The 19,763-nt window shown below is 41.3% G+C and overlaps 1 protein-coding gene across 1 annotated transcript in view; it reads left to right on the top strand.

Moving 5' to 3' along the window:
* Positions 1-19,763, top strand: part of LOC140197951 (low-density lipoprotein receptor-related protein 1-like) — a 2,495,129-nt gene that overhangs the window by 1,803,248 nt on the left and 672,118 nt on the right. The window contains exon 32 of the mRNA XM_072258609.1: positions 1,382-1,476. Within this exon, the coding sequence (XP_072114710.1) occupies positions 1,382-1,476 (95 nt within the window). The remainder of the gene's footprint in view (positions 1-1,381; positions 1,477-19,763) is intronic.

Here is a 19,763-nt window from a genome sequence, read left to right as displayed (position 1 = left end):
TCAAAGTCTCTTAATGTTGCCCCATCTTGCAATTCTACTCAATTCCTGTAACAATCCACATATATGAGAAAAAAACTCTAAATAGTTAATTTGCAGGAATCTTACATCTGTGAACAAGTCATACCAATGTCCCCACAAAACCGAACTTATTTCTTTCTCTAGTGTTACTATAGCAACTCATTTACTGGCTTCATGAGAAAATAAGCAGAGTTGTAGAATCCATTCTTAGAATGCCAGATTAATCAACACACAGCCCTCCCCTTGCTTGATGTACTGGACACGCAAAATTGTTCTCCACATAGCTGCCATACTCCACTGTAAATCTGAAATGAAATGTTTCAATCGACTCTCTGTGAAAGCCTTCACGGAGGATTTGCATCAAAGTAATCTTCTTTTAAATTATTGAACAATACGAGTACTTTCATCCCTTGAATTAACATTAGGATTGGTGCTGACAAACCCTCGATTACACAAATATTTAGAGGTAAATTGAGGCCAAAATATTAAAGCTACATTTACTACAGTTATATATAGTGCTATTATTTTCACCTTCTTTAAGAAGGGTGAGGCATCAATTTCCCTATTTATTCTGGAACATTTTTAGGCGCTTAATTACCACCCATTTCTGGTTTCCCTTGACAGGTTGTGGTCCTTGGTGATGAATTGCTGTGGTCCATGTTTTGAAGCTGATCCCAATATGTGTCAGGGAATAGAAGAATGTTGTTTCAAGAACTGTGAAAGCACAATTAGGATATTGTAACACACACACAAAATGCTGGACGAACTCAGCGGACCAGGCAGCATCCATGGAAAAAGAGTACAGTCGACGTTTTGGGCCAAGACCCTTCATCAGGACTGGAAAAAAGACTGGAGAATTGTTTTGTCCAATCATGAGGAAGGGTCTCAGGCTAAAACGTCAACTGTACTCTTTTCCATAGATGCTGCCTGTCTTGCTGAGTTCCTCCAGCATTTTGTGTGTGTTGCTGAGATTTCCAGCATCCACAGATTTTCTCTTGTTTGTGATTGGGATACTGTGTAACTTTTAAAGCAATATGATTTGTTTTTTAAGTTTCTGACTTTCCAGCCAACCCATCCAGGCCTATTCAATATTTTGGAACACAAATACAAAGAGCACTCACCCAAAATAGATTTTAATGCCTTATAACTGTTTTTAATTAATCTCATTCACAATAGCAAATGATTAAGTCTATTTGTCCCATAGAATCCTCCACTAGAGATAATCTGGAAGGATTTGTTACAAAGCAACTCAAAAACAAATCATAGGTGAAAAGCCAGAAGCAAGGCATTAGAATAATGACATCTACACTAATGTGAAACTAGTTTTTAATTTCATCTTGTGTATCCATATTTCCTGTTACAGGATACTCTGCTGGGTCGATGGAAACAATATCAGCTCAGCAAACCTGGATGGCAGCAATATCAAAAACCTTTTCATGAATCAAAGGGAACCAGTTGGTAATTCAAATATTTATTCTTTTCAAGCCTTGATAGATTCAATGACAGGAACTTCTAAAGCTGTGTTTGCTTATGGTATATACAGTACATATGAAATAAATGTATGAATAAAGACTTACAGTAACCAAGAATTATGCTAGAAAGTAAAGATGATGGAGGTATTTTGAAATATCAGTAATCAGCATATCTGGTACTGTTATGTTTTGTAACTCCAGAAACTAGTCGAAAGAAAAACACAGGAGCTGGGGATATTTGTGCACTCAGTTTTCTTTTTAGTGAAGCCCTCACATTATGACATGGTTTAAAGCTCAAATTTCAAATAACATTTATTATCAAAATATATATACGTCATCGTATACAACCCTGAGTTTTTTTTTTGCAGACATACTCAAAAAATCCAAAAAGGAATAGAATGAATGAAAGATCACATCAACTTGGGTGTCAAACAGTGTGCAAAAGACAACAAACTGTGGAAATACAAAAAGAAAGAAATAATAATAATAAATAAATAAGCAATAATTATCAAGATCATGAGATGAAGTGTCCTTGAAAGCGAGTCCATAGGTTGTGGAAACATTTCAATGATAGGCAAGTGAAGTTGAGTGAGGTTATCCCCTTTTGTTCAGCAGTCTGATGGTTGAGGGGTAGTAACTGTTCCTGACCCAGGTGGTGTGAATCTTGAGGCTCCTTACCTTCTTGCTGATGGCAAAAGTGAGAAGAGATCATGACCTTGGCGATGAGGGTTGCTGATAATGGATGCTGCTTTCCTGCAACAATGCTTCATGTAGATCTGCTCAATGGTGGAGACGGCTTTACCTGTGATGGACTGGGCCATATCTACTACTTTTTGTACGATTTACTTTTCAAAGGCATTGGTGTTTCCATACCAGGCTGTGATGCAGCCAGTCAGTATACTCTCCACCACACATCTGTAGAAGTTTTTCAAAGTTTTAAGTGTCATGCCAAATCTTTGCAGACTACTAAGAAAGTAGTGGTGCTGTCGTGCTTCCTTTGTAATTACATTTATGTTCTAGGCCCAGGACAGGCCCACCAGAATGATAAAACTGAGGAATTTAAAGTTGCTGACACTCTCCACCTCTGATCCTCTGACAAGGACTGGCTCGAGCTGAAGTCAATAATCAGCTCCTTGGTTTTGCTGACATTGAGTAAGAGGTTGTTGCTGTGACACCACTCAGCCGGATTTTCAATCTCCCTCCTATATGCTGATTCGTGACCACCTTTGATTCAGCCTACAGTTGACAGCGGTGTCGTCAGCTAACCTCAATACAGCAAAGGAATTGTGTTTAGCCACAATGTCATAAGTGCAAAGCAGGTAGAGCAGGGGTCTAGGCACACAGCTTTATGGTTCACTTGTTCTGATGCAGATACTGGAGGAGATGTTGTTGCTAATCTGAACTGTCTGGGATTTGCCAGTGAAGAAATCAAGGACCTAATTGCTCAAGGAGTTACTGAGGCCAAGGGTGACGTAGTGACATATGCCATTCACGTACTTCTTACATTTAACCCATAATGAATTTTGTTAACAAACAAAGAATGCAAATACTTAATGAAACAATATACAGGTATTTACAAAGTTATTGAAATACTACTGAAATATTAAATACTTTTCACTCCTCCCTGCATAGCTATAAACGCCAACTCAATATAGAATGCATCTCATCTCAAAATATTACATATTGCTCATTAGTAATCTATATAAATAAACACACACACACACACACACACACACACAGACACACACAGACACACACACACACAGTCTGACCACTACAATCTGGAATGATTAAGACCTGTGCAGTGCTGGATTAGTGATCTTGCTGAATCACAAGTGGCTAGGTTAGGATTAAATAAATAACTACCTCTAATACACTTGATGATCTGCTCATCGTTCGATAATAAAGAAAAAACAAACAACAAATGAAAAGCAAGCAAAATTCATTGAAGTACAGTTCAGGCAACATATCTTCCAAGGTTCAGTTACTTCAGAAGGTTGGTTGTTGCCGTTTCCAAAGTGCAGAGTTGGATTGTACAAATAAGCAGAGTTACATGTTTGAAAGTGGGGGTCATCAGGGTTGTCTTGTGTTTCATCTTGAATGACAATTGAATCTTCATGACCTAGTGGTAGTGATGAAGTTGGGACAGCATCTTCAGAACTGGTGATAGTAGGGGCAGCATATGTGGCTGAACTGAAGTTGACGGCACTGAATTTTCAGCGTTTAGTCCTGTCTTGAACTTCCCCTAGCTATTTTTCTGAACATATCCTGCAAGCTAACCTGTTTCATGTCTTTTGGTCTTTCTTTAATTAGTTTATCTTGCAGCTTGTCCATATTCAATATTTCTTATTCAGTAATAAAAGTGTGTTGCTTGAGACCTTTTTATCAGTTCATCTGTCAGCTGACTTAATCTATCAACGGACATTCTTTCAGCTACCTCTTCCTTGTTTTCATCAAAACTTTCTCCCCCACTGTCTTTTGACTCTGGACTTGCAGCCTACTGCACAATTTCAGCATCAGTATAATGATGAACTGTAGGTTCATTATTATCAATACCCATCCACTTGTTAATGTTATTTGCATCCAGCCTTGATGCAATATCCTTCACAGCAGGATTACTTAGATCTTTAGCATAAGAAAGCAGGTCATGAACAATCTGTTTTAGCTTGGAAACCCTAAATCCTGTAAAGTCATTTCCAATTTCCTCACCAGGTGCAGACTCGAATATTAAACTTGGCCACAATTTATGCCATCTATTCTTCAGTGTTGATACTTCTCCTGACTCCCAAGCGTCAGCAACTCCATAAATCATATCTCGCACGTTAAGTTATTTCACTAATTCCTGTGCTGGTTTGCACTCAGGAGCCACCTCATAAACAGGGAGCAATACTTTGCCTTCAAAGAGCATAAAATGCTATTGTCCAGGGTTAAATTCATGACATACAGTTGGGTCAAAGGCAGATACTGTAAACATTATCCTTTACCAAGAGTTCTGCTTTTTGATACGCAGAGCAGTTATCTAATACCGGCATTATTTTACAATTTTTGTCTAGACCAACAGAGTCACAGTGAGCTCTCACTGCTGGAACAAAGTAATGTCAGAATAAGAATTAGAATTTTATCTCACAACATGAGGGAGTAAAAGTCTTTATGCTGCATCTCTGTCGCTATGTACAAGCAGTAAGGAAGGGAATTGTGGGAAGATAGTGCCCAAACACTAAGATTGTATACAGAATAGTTTGGTATACATGTGTGTCAGTCAGATACAATGTACAGTCAGATATGCAATCAGTTCAATGTGTATTGATAAATCTGATGATCTGATTAAAGAAGCTGTTGGTCCTTAATGCTGTGGTGTGGTTTGCCAGACAGAAGCAGCTGAAATAGTTTGTGGTTGGGTTGGTTGGAGTCCCTGATGACCCTGCGGGCCCTTTTTACACACCTGCTGCTGTAAATTTCCTGAATAGTGGAAAGTTCACATCCACAGATGTGCTGGGCTGTCCGCACCACTCTCTGCAGTGCCCTGTGATTGAGGGTAGTACAGTTCCCGTAACAGGCAGTGACACAGCCAGTCAGGATGCTCTCGATGGTGCTCCCATAGAAAGTCCTGAGGATTTGGGGGCTCATGCCAAATTTCTTCAGCCACCTGAGGTGAAAGATGCGCTGTCGTGTTTTTTTTTCCACTACACAGCCAGTATGTATAGTCCAGGTGAGATCCTGGGTGATGTGTGCACTGAGAAACTTGAAACTACTCACGTTCTCAACTACAGTCCCATTGATATTAATAGGGGCTAGTCTGTCTCCGTTCCTCCTGTAATCCACAATCAACTCCTTAGTTTTTTTGACATTGAGGGGGAGGCTGTTTTCTTGGCACCACTGTGTCAGGGTGTTCAAACCATTCCAATGTAAAGTCCATGATAATCCATCCTTTTTTGTTGGCATGGTAACTTACTGGACATGTTGGACTGCTTCGTACCTTTGAAAACCCTGAGAGATAATTTTTTTCTAGTGACTAACAACTTACACCTCTGGGCTCCTGAAGCATTAGAGCAGCCCAACATAGAGACACGATCTTCTGATGCTTTATATTCTATTTGGTGGTTCTGCATTCTCTGTAGTCAGTGTTCATCTTGGAGTACAATAGCAATACAGGGTGGCGTTGTCTACATTGTAGACCTGCTCAGGAGTTAAATTTTCATCAGAAATTAACTTAGCGAACTCATTATCAAAATGAGCAGCTCCTTCCTTGTTTGCTGACTGTTTTTCATATCACACTGCACGAAATTTTATGCAACGTTGCTGCTTGAAACACTGAGGCCATCCTTCATTGAAATCACACTCATAATTCAGTCCTAATTACTCGTGAAGTAATTTCACTTGTTCCTTCACCATCTCTCCTAGCGGTTCTACACCTTTACTGATGCAGAGTTTAAACCACTTTACGAAAACATTATTGAGTTGTGAACATCTTCCATCTTTCATTGTTTTCCTTATGCACAATTGCTTTATTGCTTCACTGTCAGCAAAGAACTGGAGCAACTTTTCTTTATATCATAGACTGCGGAAGAGCCAATGTTATACATAAGCTTTTCATTGACACACCACTGCTGAGCTTTTTCAGAACTTCACAGGCACAGGTTATTAAAAATAAATGCAGAATAACACAGGGGAATGACTTGCTTCTTTTAAAGACCATGCCAACAGCTGATTCTGTTAATGGAGCCACCAAAACAGTAGCAAGAGGTTGGTGCTGCGATGTGAAATTAGGCTGGTGAATATTTTGTCGAAACCAGCGGTGGAACAGGATTACTGATTGCCAGATATATACACACACAGTACATGATAAAAATACAACTACCATATACAAGTATGTAGACATCCACAGCATAGTAAATTTTAAATTCAAAGGTTCAAAGGTTCATTTATTATCAAAGTATACAACTTTGAAATTCCTCTTCTCCAGATAGCCATGCAACTAAGAAAGAAAAGAACAACAGCACAATTATCCTCAAATCACTCCTCTCTGCACAAAATATCTAACAAAAAAGGAACAGGCACATCAACCCCTTCCCTAAATCCCCCTCCTCAGCACACAAAAAAACAAGCGAGTTCAGACAAAAAATACAGAATAGAAAAAACTATAAGACTTGGAAAAAAAAGTCCATAGTCCTAGTCCATATTTATATCCATACCCAAATGCAGAAAACCTGGGTAACATTCTCAAGGCACAATGGCTGCCTCTCCTCTCTCCGGCAGCAGAGCGACCCAAGCAGCAATCAAAAGGCAGTTTCCCCTCTCCCACGAGCGATACAAAGACAAGCAGATGGTTCTCACCCTCTGCATTCACCTCAGTGTTTCAATCTCCCTCATCACTTTCATCGCCGACCGATGGAAGCTTTAAATTGCAAAGAGGGGTTGAACATCAGGTCACACCCCATCCCACAGTCCTTTTGCCATGAGACTCGTGAACGCTACTTCTGCCTCCCGGAATATTCTTGGAGACAGCAGACTGCCCAATCAGCCCTACAGATTTAATCTCTGAGGAAGTTTTCTTACTCTTGTGAGATAACAATTTTCCTGACATGTGGGGGAGAGGAGTCTCTCTGCTTGGCAGATGAGACACGTGGCTGTGAAACCATCTCAGGTTCTGGGGCCTTTGCAGTGGTGCTTGAAGGAGTTGGCTCTCAAACTGCAAGAAGTGGTTCTGACCAGCTCTGAACACCTTTCTTCTGGGCGTGTTGGCATCTCAAACAGTCCATGACAAGCTGCTCTATCTGCTGATCTACTCCAGGCCACTAGACAAAGCTTTGACCCAATGGCTTCATTTTGACTACACCTCAATGTGGCACCTACAATACTCTAGCTCTCAGCTTGGATGGTGCAACAATTCTAAATCCCTCCATGAGACAGATCCAGTCAAGTGTAAGTTCATCCTGGTGATGGGAAAACTGGAACAACTGGAATTTCTGCTTGCACATTCCAGCCATTCTGGGGTGCCCCGTAGACAGTGTGTGGTCTGTTTTGGTTTTCCTTTGGATCATCTCTGCCATAATAAGGGGACTTTCAATTTGCATTAGTGTCCACTAATGCAAGATAAGTGTCCACTTCTGTAAAGCTTTCAGGTAGTCCCTATTCCAAGGATAAACAGGACAATCCATCAAAACTTTTATGATTAGTTGTCCTCTTGAATTCAATCTTGTAATCTGTCTCTGCATTCATGCTGCTGCTGCTAGAGGAATCCTTTCTGTCGATTGAAAATGGACACCAGTGGTTGATGGTCAGTAATGAGGGTAAGCTCTCTCCCACACAGAAAGTGGTTGAAATGTTTTACATCTCAAACCAGACTCAAGGCCTCTCTGCCAATGTGTGCATAATTTTACTCAGCAGCAGTAAGGGACATGATGCAAAGGCTGTGGGATTTTCACTTGTTTTCTGCTATAGCTTTTTGCCAGAGTGCAGGTGCAGATGCTACTCCAAAAATAAGATTATAAAAGCAATAAAGTCCTTTTATGTGTGTTGATTGTGAGAGACTGTTTGGAATCTCCTTCTATCTCCACCTGTAGGTGGGCCTCACCTCAGAGAAACATAGAAACATAGAAAACCTACAGCACAATACAGGGCCTTCGGCCCACAATGTTGTGCCGAACATGTACTTAATTTAGAAATTGCCTCGGGTTACCCATAGCCTTCTATTTTTCTAAGCTCCATGTATCTATCCAAGAGTCTCTTAAATGATCCTATTGTATCCGCCTCCACCACCATCACTGGCAGCCCATTCCACACACTCACCACTCTCTGCATTAAAAGTATATCCCTGACATCTCCTGTGTACCTACTGCCAAGCGCATTATAACTGTGTCCTCTTGTGTTAGCCATTTCAGCCCTGGGAAAAAAATGCCTCTGTTCTGCCACACAATCAATGCTTCTCATCATCTTATACACCTCTGTCAGATCACCTATCATCCTCCATCGCTCCAAGGAGAAAAGACCAAGTTCACTCAAACTATTCTCATAAGGCATGCTCCCCAATCCAGGCAACATCTTTGTAAATCTCCTCTGACCCTTTCTATGGTTTTCACATCCTTCCTGCAGTGAGGCGACCAGAACTGAGCACAGTACTCCAAGTGGGGTCTGACCAGGGTCCTATACAGCTGCAACATTACCTCTCGCCTCTTGTATTCAATCCACGGCTGATGATGGCCAATACACTGCATGCCTTCTTAACCACACAGTCAACCTGCAAAGCAGCTTTGAGTATCCTATGGACTTGGACCCCAAGATCCGTCTGATCCTCCACACCGGCGAGAGTCTTACAATTAATACTACATTCTGCCAATGTATTTGACCTCCCAAAATGAACCACCTCACACTTATCTGGGTTGAATTCCATGTGCCACTTCTCAGCCCAGTTTTGCATCCTATTGATGTCCTGCTGTAACCTCTGACAGCCCTCCGCATGATCCACAACACACCCAACCTTTGTGTCATCAGTAAGTTTACTAACCCATCTCTTCACTTCCTCATCCAGCTCATTTATAAAAATCACAAAGAGAAGGTGTCCCAGAACAGATCCCTGAGACACACCACTGGTCACCAACTTCCATGCTGAATATGACCTGTCTACAACCACTCTTTGCCTTCTGTGGACAAGCCAATTATGGATCCACAAAGCAAAGTATCCTTGGATCCCATGCCTCCTTACTTTCTCAATGTCTTGCATGAGGAACCTTATCAAATGCCTTGCTAGAATCCATATACACTACATCTGCTGCTCTACCTTTATCAATGTGTTTAGTCACATCCTCAAAAAATTCAATCAGGCTCGTAAGGCACAACTTGCCTTTGACAAAGCCATGCTGATTATTCCTAATCATATTATGCATCTCCAAATATTCACAAATCCTGCCTCTCAGGATTTTCTCCATCAACTTAGCAACCACTGAATTGAGACTCACTAATCAAATTTCCTGGGCGATCACTACTCCCTTTCTTGAATAAGGGAGAAACATCTGCAACCCTCCAATCCTCCGGAACCTCTCACATCCCCATTGATGATGCAAAGATCATTGCCAGAGGCTCAGCAATCTCCTCCCTCACCTCCCACAGTAGCCTGGGGTGTATATGGTCTGGTCCCGGTGACTTATCCAATTTGACACTTTCCAAAAGCTCCAGCACATCCTCTTTCTTAATGTCAATATGCTCAAGCTTTTCAGTCCACTAGAAGTCATCCCTACAATCACCAAGGTCCTTTTCTGTAGTGAATACTGAAGCAAAGTATTCATTAAATACCTCTGTTACTTCTTCCATTTCCATGCACACTTTTCCACTGTCACACTTGATTGGTCTTATTCTCTCATGTCTTATCCTCTTGCTCTTCACATACTTGTAGAATGCCTTGGGGTTTTCCTTAATCCTGCTCACCAAGGCCTTGTCATAGCCCCTTCTGGCTCTCCTAATTTCATTCTTAAACTCCTTCCTACTAGCCTTATTATTTTTCTAGATCTCTATCACTACAAGTTTTTTTGAAACTTTTGTAAGATTTTCTTTTCTTCTTGACTAGATTTTCAACAGCCTTTGTACACCATGGTCCCTGTACTCTACCATCCTTTCCCTGTCTCATTGGAACGTACCTATGCAGAAATATCATATAACAATTGCAGCACGGAAACAGGCCATCTCGGCCCTTCTAGTCCATGCCGAACTCTTACTGTCACCTAGTCCCACCGACCTGCACTCAGCCCATAACCCTCCATTCCTTTCCTGTCCATATAAGCTGTCCAATTTAACTTTAAAAGACAACATCGAACCTGCCTCAACCACTTCTGCTGGAAGCTCATTCCACACAGCTACCATTCTCTGAGTAAAGAAATTCCCCCTCATGTTACCACTAAACTTTTGCCCTTTAACTCTCAACTCACGTCCTCTTGTTTGAAATTCCCCAACTCTCAACAGAAAAAGCCTATCCACGTCAACTCTATCTATCCCCCTCATAATTTCAAATACCTCTATCAAGTCCCCCCTCAACCTTCTACACTCCAAAGAATAAAGACCCAACTTGTTCAACCTTTCTCTGTTACTTAGGCGATGAAACCCAGGTAACATTCTAGTAAATCTTCTCTGTACTCTCTCTATTTTGTTGACATCCTTCTTATAATTTGGTGACCAGAACTGTACACAAGATTCCAAATTTGGCCTTACCAATGCCTTGTACAATTTCAACATTACATCCCAACTCCTGTACTCAATGTTCTGATTTATAAAGGCCGGCATATCAAAAGCTTTCATCATCACCCTATCCACATGAGATTCCACTTTCAGGGAACTATGCACCATTATTCCTAGATCCCTCTGTTCTACTGCATTCTTCAATGCCTTACTTTTTACCATGTATGTCCTATTTTGATTGGTCCTACCAAAATGTAGCACCTCACATTTATCAGCATTAAACTCCATCTGCCATCTTTCAGCCCACGCTTCTAACTGGCATAAATCTCTCTGCAAGCTTTAAAAACTTACTTCATTATCCACAACTCCACCTATCTTTGTATCATCTGCATACTTACTCATTCAATTTACCACCCCATCATCCAGATCATTAATGTGTATGACAAATAACATTGAACCAATTACAGATCCCTAAGGCACACCACTAGTCACCGGCCTCCAATCTGACAAACAGTTATCCACCACCACTCTCTGGTGTCTCCCATCCAGCCACTGCTGAATTCATTTTACTTCTTCAATACTAATACCAAATGATTGAACCTTACGAACCAACCTTCCGTTTGGGACCTTGTCAACGGCCTTACTGAAGTCCATATAGACAACATCCACCACTTTACCCTTGACAACTTTCTTAGTGACCTCTTCAAAAATTTCAATAAGATTTCTCAAACATGACCTTCCACACTCAAATCCATGTTGACTGGTCCTAATCAGAACCTGTCTATCCAGATAATTATATATACCATCTCTAGGAATACTTTCCGTCAATTTACCCACCACTGACGTCAAGGTCACAGGCCGATAATTGCTAGGTTTACTCTTAGAACCCTTTTTAAACAATGGAACAACATGAGCAATACGCCAATCCTCCAGCACCATCCCCGTTTCTAATGATATTTGAAATGTCAGAGCCCCTGCTATTTCCACACTAACTTCCCTCAAGGTCCTAAGGAATATCCTGTCAGGACCCGGAGACTTATCCACTTTTATATTCCTTAAAACCTCCAGTACTTCCTCTTCTTTAATCATCATAGTTTCCATAACTTTCCTGCCTGTTTCCCTTATCTCACACACTTCAATATCCTTCTCCTTAGTGAATTCCGAAGAAAAGAAATTGTTCAGAATCTCCCCCATCTCTGTTGGCTCCACACATAGCTGTCCACTCTGATTCTCTAAGGGACCAATTTTATCCCTCACTATCCTTTTGCTATTAATATAACAGTAGAAACCCTTGGGATTTATTTTCACTTCACTTGCTAAAGCGACCTCATATCTTCTTTTAGCTTTTCTAATTTCTTTCTTAAGATTCTTTTTTACATTCTTTATATTCCTCGAGCACCTCATTTACTCCGTGCTGCCTATTTTTTATTGTAGATATCTCTCTTTTTCTGAACCAAGTTTCCAGTATCCCTTGAAAACCATGGCTCTATCAAACTTTTAACCTTTCCTTTCAACCTAACAGGAACATAAAGATTCTGTACCCTCCTTTAAATGACCTCCATTTTTGTATTACATCCTTCCCATAAAACAAATTGTCCCAATCCACTCCTTCTAAATCCTTTCACATCTCCTCAAAGTTAGCCTTTCTCCAATCAACAATCTCAACCTTAGGTCCTGACCTATCCTTCTCCATAATTATATTGAAACTAATAGCATTGTGATCACTGGACCCAAAGTGCTCCCCAACACATACCTCTGTCACCTGACCTATCTCATTCTCTGACAGGAGATCCAACACTGCACCTTCTCTAGTTGGTACCTCTATGCAAAAAAAACTATCCTGCACACATTTTACAAACTCCAAACCATCCAGCCCTTTTACAGTATGGGCTTCCCAGTCTATGTGTGGAAAATTAAAATCTCCTACAATCACAACCTTGTGCTCTCTACAAATATCTGCTATCTCCTTACAAATTTGCTCCTCCATTTCTTGCTCTCCATTTAGTATACCCCCATAAGTGTTACTACACCTTTCCCATTCCTCAATTCCACCCAAATAGCCTCCCTAGATGAGCCCTCTAATCTATCCTGCCAGAGCACCATTGTAATATTTTCTCTGACGAGCAATGCAACATCTCTCCCTCTTTTCCCTTTGATTCTGTCACACCCGAAGCAATTAAATCCAGGAATATTTAGTTGCCAATCACACCCCTCTTGTAACCATGTTTTACTAATACCTACCACATCATACTTCCAGGTATCTATCCATGCTTTAAGCTCATCCACCTTTCTTATAATGCTCCTAGCATTAAAATAAATGCATTTAAGAAATTTTCCACCTCTTAGTCTCTGTTTATCACTAACAGTACAAAGAACTTTGCTATTTTCTTTTTCTTCCTTCTTCCCTACATCTGTTCCTACACTCTGGTTCCCCTCCCCCCTTGTATCTAATTTAAATCCACCAGAGCCTCTCTAGCAAAACTACCTGCAAGAATATTTGTCCCCCTCCAGTTCAGATGTAAACCGTCCCGCCGAAACAGGTCCCACCTTCCCTGGAAAACTGCCCAATTATCTATAAATCTGAAGCCCTCCCTCCTGCACCATGACTTCAGCCACACGTTGATCTGAGCTATCTTACTATTTCTAAACCCGCCTGCATGTAGCACTGGCAGCAATCCTGAGATTGCTATCCTGGAGGTCCTGTCCTTTAACTTGGCACCTAACTCCCTAAATTCACCTTTCCGGACCTCCTCACTCTTCCTACCCATGTCATTGGTCCCTACATGGACCACAACATCCGGCTGCTCACTCTCCCTCTTGAGAATACCGAGAACTTGATCCGAGATATCGTGGACCTTGACACCAGGGAGGCAACAGACCATCTGGGATTCTCGATCTCTTCCACAAAACTTCATACCTGTCCCCCTAACTATCAAATCCCCTATCACTACTGCTCTCCTCTTTTCCCTCCTTCCCTTCTGAGCTGAGGGTCGTATCTCGGTGCCAGGGACGCAACCACTGCAACTTGTCCCAGGTAGGTCGTCCCCATCAACAGTATCCAAAACGATGTACTTATTGTTGGTGGGAATGGCCACAGGGGTGCTCTGCTCATTCTGTCTATTCCCCTTCCCTCTCCTGACAGTCACCCAGCTGCCTGTCTCCTGACTCTTAGGGGTGACTATTTCCCTGTAACTCCTGTTTATTTCTGCCTCTGCCTCTCGAATGATCCAAAGTTCATCCAGCTCCAGCTCCGGTTCCCTGAACATTTGTGACATTTCTGCCATACGTTTCCCTGAAAACATCATCTCCCAATTCATACTTCTAAGCTCCTGCCTGAGAGCTTCACATTTTCCCTTACTCCAATTAAATGTTTCCTAACTTGTCTGCTCCTATCCCTCTCCAATGCTATGGTAAAAGAGATAGAATTGTGATCACTATCTCCAAAATGCTCTCCCAATGAGACACCTGACACCTGACCAGGTTCATTTCCCAATACCAGATCAAATACAGCCTCTCCTCTTGTAGGCTTATTAACATATTGTGTCAGGAAACCTTCCTGAGCACACCTTACAAACTCCACCCATCAAAACCCCTTACTCTACGGAGTTGCCAATCAATATTTGGGAAATTGAAATCTCCCATCATGACAACCCTGTTATTATTGCAAGTCCACTTTGTTGAAATGTTTTCTTCCAGAAAGGCTTGCAAAGATATCCTCTATTCTGAGTAGAAAACATTGATCTACTTTCAGTGCCGGGCAGACAGTGACTTTAGAATCAGCACAGATACTAACAGACCCATTCTTCTTGGCTACTGGGACCACTGGGCCCTATTCAACCTTGGACAAAAGATCCTCCCGTCTGTGCGATCTGGCTCACTGGCTACTTTATCATGAATAGTCTAAAGAAAAGGTCAGTTCATGTAAAACTTAGGTGTGGCATTTTCATTTAACAACATTTTAACCTTGTTATCTTTGAGTTTCCCAAATCGACCCTTGAACATTGCTGTGACATCATCCCGTACCTTTCTTAATTTGCTTTCAGCAGGCTTTATTGCAGGGGATGGGTGTGCAAGTGGTGGATCGATCTCCAATCAAAATGTAGTTGTCTCAGCCAATCATGCCACACAATGCTTGCCCCTCTGTTTTTACCACATAAAGCCCAATGTGGCTTGTCGGTCATTGTACTTCACTGTTAGAAACGCCATTCCCACAGGAATTATCTTTTCTCCAGTATAAGTTCTTAGTTGGATATCTGCAGTCTTTAGTTGGGTATCTTTGAAATGCCATTCAAACTCATTTTGTGGAATGACTGAAACAACCAAGACAGCAATCAATTCCATTTTAATTAACTTGCCATTCACTTTTGGTGTAGCCATATTGCTTGCCTATTGTTAGTTTTTGCATTTTAAGCCTCAAGGCTACGCAGTCCTGTGCCTCTCTCATCGTTATTAGATTTTTCATCAGCAGCGTGTAGATTAGTGCTATTTCTGAAACTGCAACTTGACTTTTTATCTTTTTCTTTTCCCTGAGCTGTCCATTTATTTTTGTCTGCCCAACCTTCTCTTTGAATGTGTCCTACTTTGTTGCATTTTCTGCAAGTTTCACCTTTAATCCAGCATTGATCTGGTGTATGTGAGTCCTTATCACAACAGTAACACAATTTGTTCAGCCAGTCACATTTCCATTTAAAAGTTGCAATTTTGCGCACAACTACCTTTTTTTTTCCCTCACTGCAGTTCATTTGTATCTCTGGCTGCTGTTTCCATTGATGCAGCAATTTCAACTGCTGTTTTAAATGTGAGTTGTGCTTCAATTAGGAGCCATTTCTGAATGCTTTTTTGTAAGATTCCACAAACTGAATGAACTTTCATTGCATCATTAAGCTAATTGTTGAACTAACAATGCTAGGATAGTTTCTTCAATTCAGCCACATAAGCTGAAGTGGACTCCATTTCCTTCTCATTCTGTTTATGAAATCTACATTGTTTTGCAATCAACAATGGTTCCAGTTCTAAAAGTTTCTGCATTACACTCATGATATCAGCAAAGCTGATTTCAGCTAGATTGTTTGGAGTAGTGAAACTTCTGAGCAAACTGTATTCTTTTCCACCTATTACATTCAGTAATATTGGCGCTCATTTCTTATCAATTCCTATTCCATTTGCTTTAAAATACTGCTCAATTTGATCAGTATACATTATCCAGTTATCTGTTGTGCAATCAAATACTTCTACCTTTCTGATATAGCCAGCCGTTTGATTTTTTTTTAAAAATGTATTATTATCATTACCTGGTACTCCCTATTTATGAATGCTTTGCCAGGCTTATTTCTTGTCAATTTTGTCCATTTCAGCCTTTTCTTCACTCAGAAGTCTCTCTCCCCTTCTGAAGAATAAAGTTTGCTTCAAGGAGTAGATAGAATCTTGGGTTTATTTTATAAACTTCCTCATCGCTACTGATATGTTTTGTAACTCCAGAAACTAATCAAAAGAAAAGCAGTGGAGCCCGGGATACTCATGTACTTAGTTTTCTTTTTAGTGAGGCACTCACATATGACGTGGTGACATAATGATGTGTACCATTCACCTACTTCATACAAATACCCCATAATGTATTATGTAAACAAGCAAAGAATATTTAATCAAACAGTACAGTATATTTCCTTCATGTCGTTTATAGCCCTCATGAAGGGTATGATCGACATTAAGGAAATCTGGAAGTTGAACATGACCAGAGAGCTGAAAAAGAGGATCTTCATAGCAGTCATAGAGTCCATTCTCACATACGGATGTGAGACGTGGACACTCACTAAGACTGTGTGAAAGTTCCTAGATCGTTGCTATACACGAATGCTCCGGATGGCTCTTGACGTGAGTTGGCAACAGCACATGACGAACGTTGAGCTCTATGATGACCTACCAATGCTCACCACTAAAATCAAGGCGAGAAGACTGCAACTAGTGGAGCACTGTCTATGCCACCCCGAGCTACCTGCCAGCCTAGTCATCATATGGGAGCCCAAGCATGGGAGGATGAACCCTGGGCGCTCTCCCAAGACTATGGTCAACATGCTCCTAGAAGACTGAAGTGCAGCTAATGTAGATGAACTGAACACACTGATGAGGGAGAGGGAGAAGCGGAGAGTCCGTCATCGTGCCCGATGCCGGGCCCCTAGGCCTGAGTTGACGTAGTAGTACAGTATAGTTAGAATGCTACTCAAATATTACAGAAATATTAAATACACTGCAGGCATAAAGGAACCTTTTTCTGAAAAGCAATATGTTTTTTTCTGCATATTTCATGAGAGGCTTGTTCTCAAACCTGATAGAAAACAATTTATAAACTAAACAGTTTCCTTTCATGCTGCGGTGTCAACTCTTTTTTTAACATCAAATAATCATTTGTTTTGAGGATGCAGATCCAGTGAATAATCATAAGGTCATTTATTTGGTTTGCCCATTTATTTCTAATTTCTATAAGTGTATTAAGTTTGCCAATGGCACACAATTCTATTCTTTTTATTCATTCATCTGTAACAATACAAAGAGATCAGGATAACAGAATTCAATGTGCAGATTGAACATAAATTGAATTAATTGAATTTTGGCAGTGTTGATAGGACGGGTGAAAGAATAGAATTCTGTTTAAATAATATACTTGATATAAAGAAAAGGATTTGTTCTTCGTCTAAATGCACAAAATAATGATATAGATGTGAGTATTATTCTTCATGCAGAATTCAATTTTTATCAAAGCTCTTAGAAACATTTGCAGATACAGTATATAACTCATAACTGTCACAGTCCTGGAATTAGAAGCTTTTCTAGTGAGCCTCTCCATTGGTCTAGTTCAACCATGAATGTCACGTGCTAACTGTCTACATGATATAAAAGCCAGAGCAGTATTAAGTGGGGAGCAAGCTGTTGCCCAAGTACCAGGCTACTCCTCTACACATAGCTGCTAAATCCAAAGGAATGGCAGAGACAGATACAGTTTGGTACCAATGGCATCTTAGGAGTTGCCAATCAGTGTTACACTCAGTGTAGGACTGCCTTAGTTCTGGATTTTTCCTCAAGGTCCCTCGGGGTTTCCTCATGAAGCCTTCTTCATTAATGGGAATAGCCATAAGACAGATGATATTTGAGATCAGAGTTTTCCTTCTCCTAGATGAGATGCGAACCATGGTTGAAGAGTCCCACCTGCCAGAAGTAGCAGATTTTATGGCACCAGTACCCTCTTTTTGCACCTTCTCCTGTCTGTAGGAGTGTTTCCACTGGGCTTAGTAGCTAAGCCTCACGTGAAGCCCAGGATCTGGACTTGGTCGTCAGAGGCTATATGAGATGATTTGGTAAGTAGTGCCAACTCCCTCATCCACCCTGCTCTCCTGTGCTCTCCCTCTCCATCTGGAAGGCAACATGGGAGTATCCTAGGAGAACGTACAACCATTTCTGTGATACTACAGACGCGAGGCACATGCGGCAGGGAATTCAGAAGATTACAGACTACATGTCCACCCTGCATGTCAGTAACCAGGATATCTCACTTACCAACAGGCTGAATGTCATTTATATCTGGTCTGATGCACAGAACAAAGTGCTAGTGGGAAGGCCCCCTCCCCCAAGGAGAGCAGACATTCTGTCTGGCTGAAGCTGAGGTGAGGAAGACCCTGGCCTGAGTCAACCCACGCAAAGCTGACCAGGGTCCTCTATAGCTGTAACATTACCTCTCGGCTCTTAAACTCAACCCCATGATTGATGAAGGTCAATACACCATTTGCCTTCTTAACCACACATTCAACCTGTACAGCAGCTTTGAGTGTCCTTTGACTCGGACCCTAAAATCCCTCTGAATCTCCACACTGCCAAAATGAAGCACCTCACGGTTACCTGGGTTGAACTGCATCTGCCACATCTCAGTCCAGTTTTGCATCTTATCGATGTCCCACTGTAAACTCTGACAACCCTCCACACTATCCGCAACAGCCCCAACCTTTGTTTCATCAACAAATTTACTAACCCATCCTTCCACTTCTTCATCCAGGTCATTTATAAAACTCACGAAGTGAAGGCGTCCCAGAATGGATCCCTGAGGCATACCACTGGTCACCAAACTCCATGCAGAATATGACCCGACTACAACCACTGTTTGCCTTTTGTGGGCAAGCCAATTCTGGATCCACAAAGCAAGGAGACCTTGGATCCCATGTCTCCTTACTTTCTCAATAAGACTTGCATGGGGTACCTTATCAAATGCCTTGGTGAAATCCATGTACACTACACCTACTTGCTCTACCTTCAGCAATGTGTTTAGTCACATCCTCAAAAAATTCAATCAGGCCTGGAAGGAACGTCCTGCCTTTGACAAAGCCATGCTAACTTCCTAGTCATATTATACCTCTCCAAGTGTTCATGAATCCTGCCTCTCAGGATCTTTTCCATCATCTTAATAACCACGGAAGTAAGGCTTGCCGGTCTATAATTTCCTGGGCTATCTCTACTCACTTTCTTGAATAAGGGAACAATATTTACAACCCTCCAATCCTCCAGAACCTCTCCTGTCCCCAGTGATGCTGCAAAGATCATCGTCAGAGGCTCAGCAATCTCCTCCCTTGTCTTCTACAGTAGCCCGGGATACATCTCTTCCAGTCCCAGTGACTTATCCAACTTGATGCTGTCGAAAATCTCCAGCACATCCTCTTTCTTAATGTCTATATGCTCGAGCTTTTCTATCCACTGCAAGTCATCCCTACAATCGTCAAGATCCTTTTCCGCAGTGAATACTGAAGCAAAGTATTCATTAAGTACCTCTGGTTCCATACACACTTTTCCACTGACACACTTGAGGGGTCCTATTCTCTCACGTCTTATTCTGTTGCTCTTCAAATACTTGTAAATGCCTTGGGATTTTCCTTAATCCTGCTCACCAAGGCCTTCTCGTGGCCCCTTCTGGCTCTCCTAATTTCATTCTTAAGCTCCTTCCTGCTAGCCTTATAATCTTCTAGATTTCTATCAATACCGAGTTTTTTGAACCTTTCGTGAGCTTTTCTTTTCTTCTTGACTAGATTTTCAACATCTTTGTACACCATGGTTCCTGTACCCTACCATCTC

This window comes from Mobula birostris, chromosome 5 (assembly GCF_030028105.1).
Source record: "Mobula birostris isolate sMobBir1 chromosome 5, sMobBir1.hap1, whole genome shotgun sequence".
NCBI classification, from domain to species: Eukaryota; Metazoa; Chordata; class Chondrichthyes; order Myliobatiformes; family Myliobatidae; genus Mobula; species Mobula birostris.
Note: the sequence above shows the minus strand (reverse complement) of the source record. Positions and strands in the feature narration are given on the sequence as shown.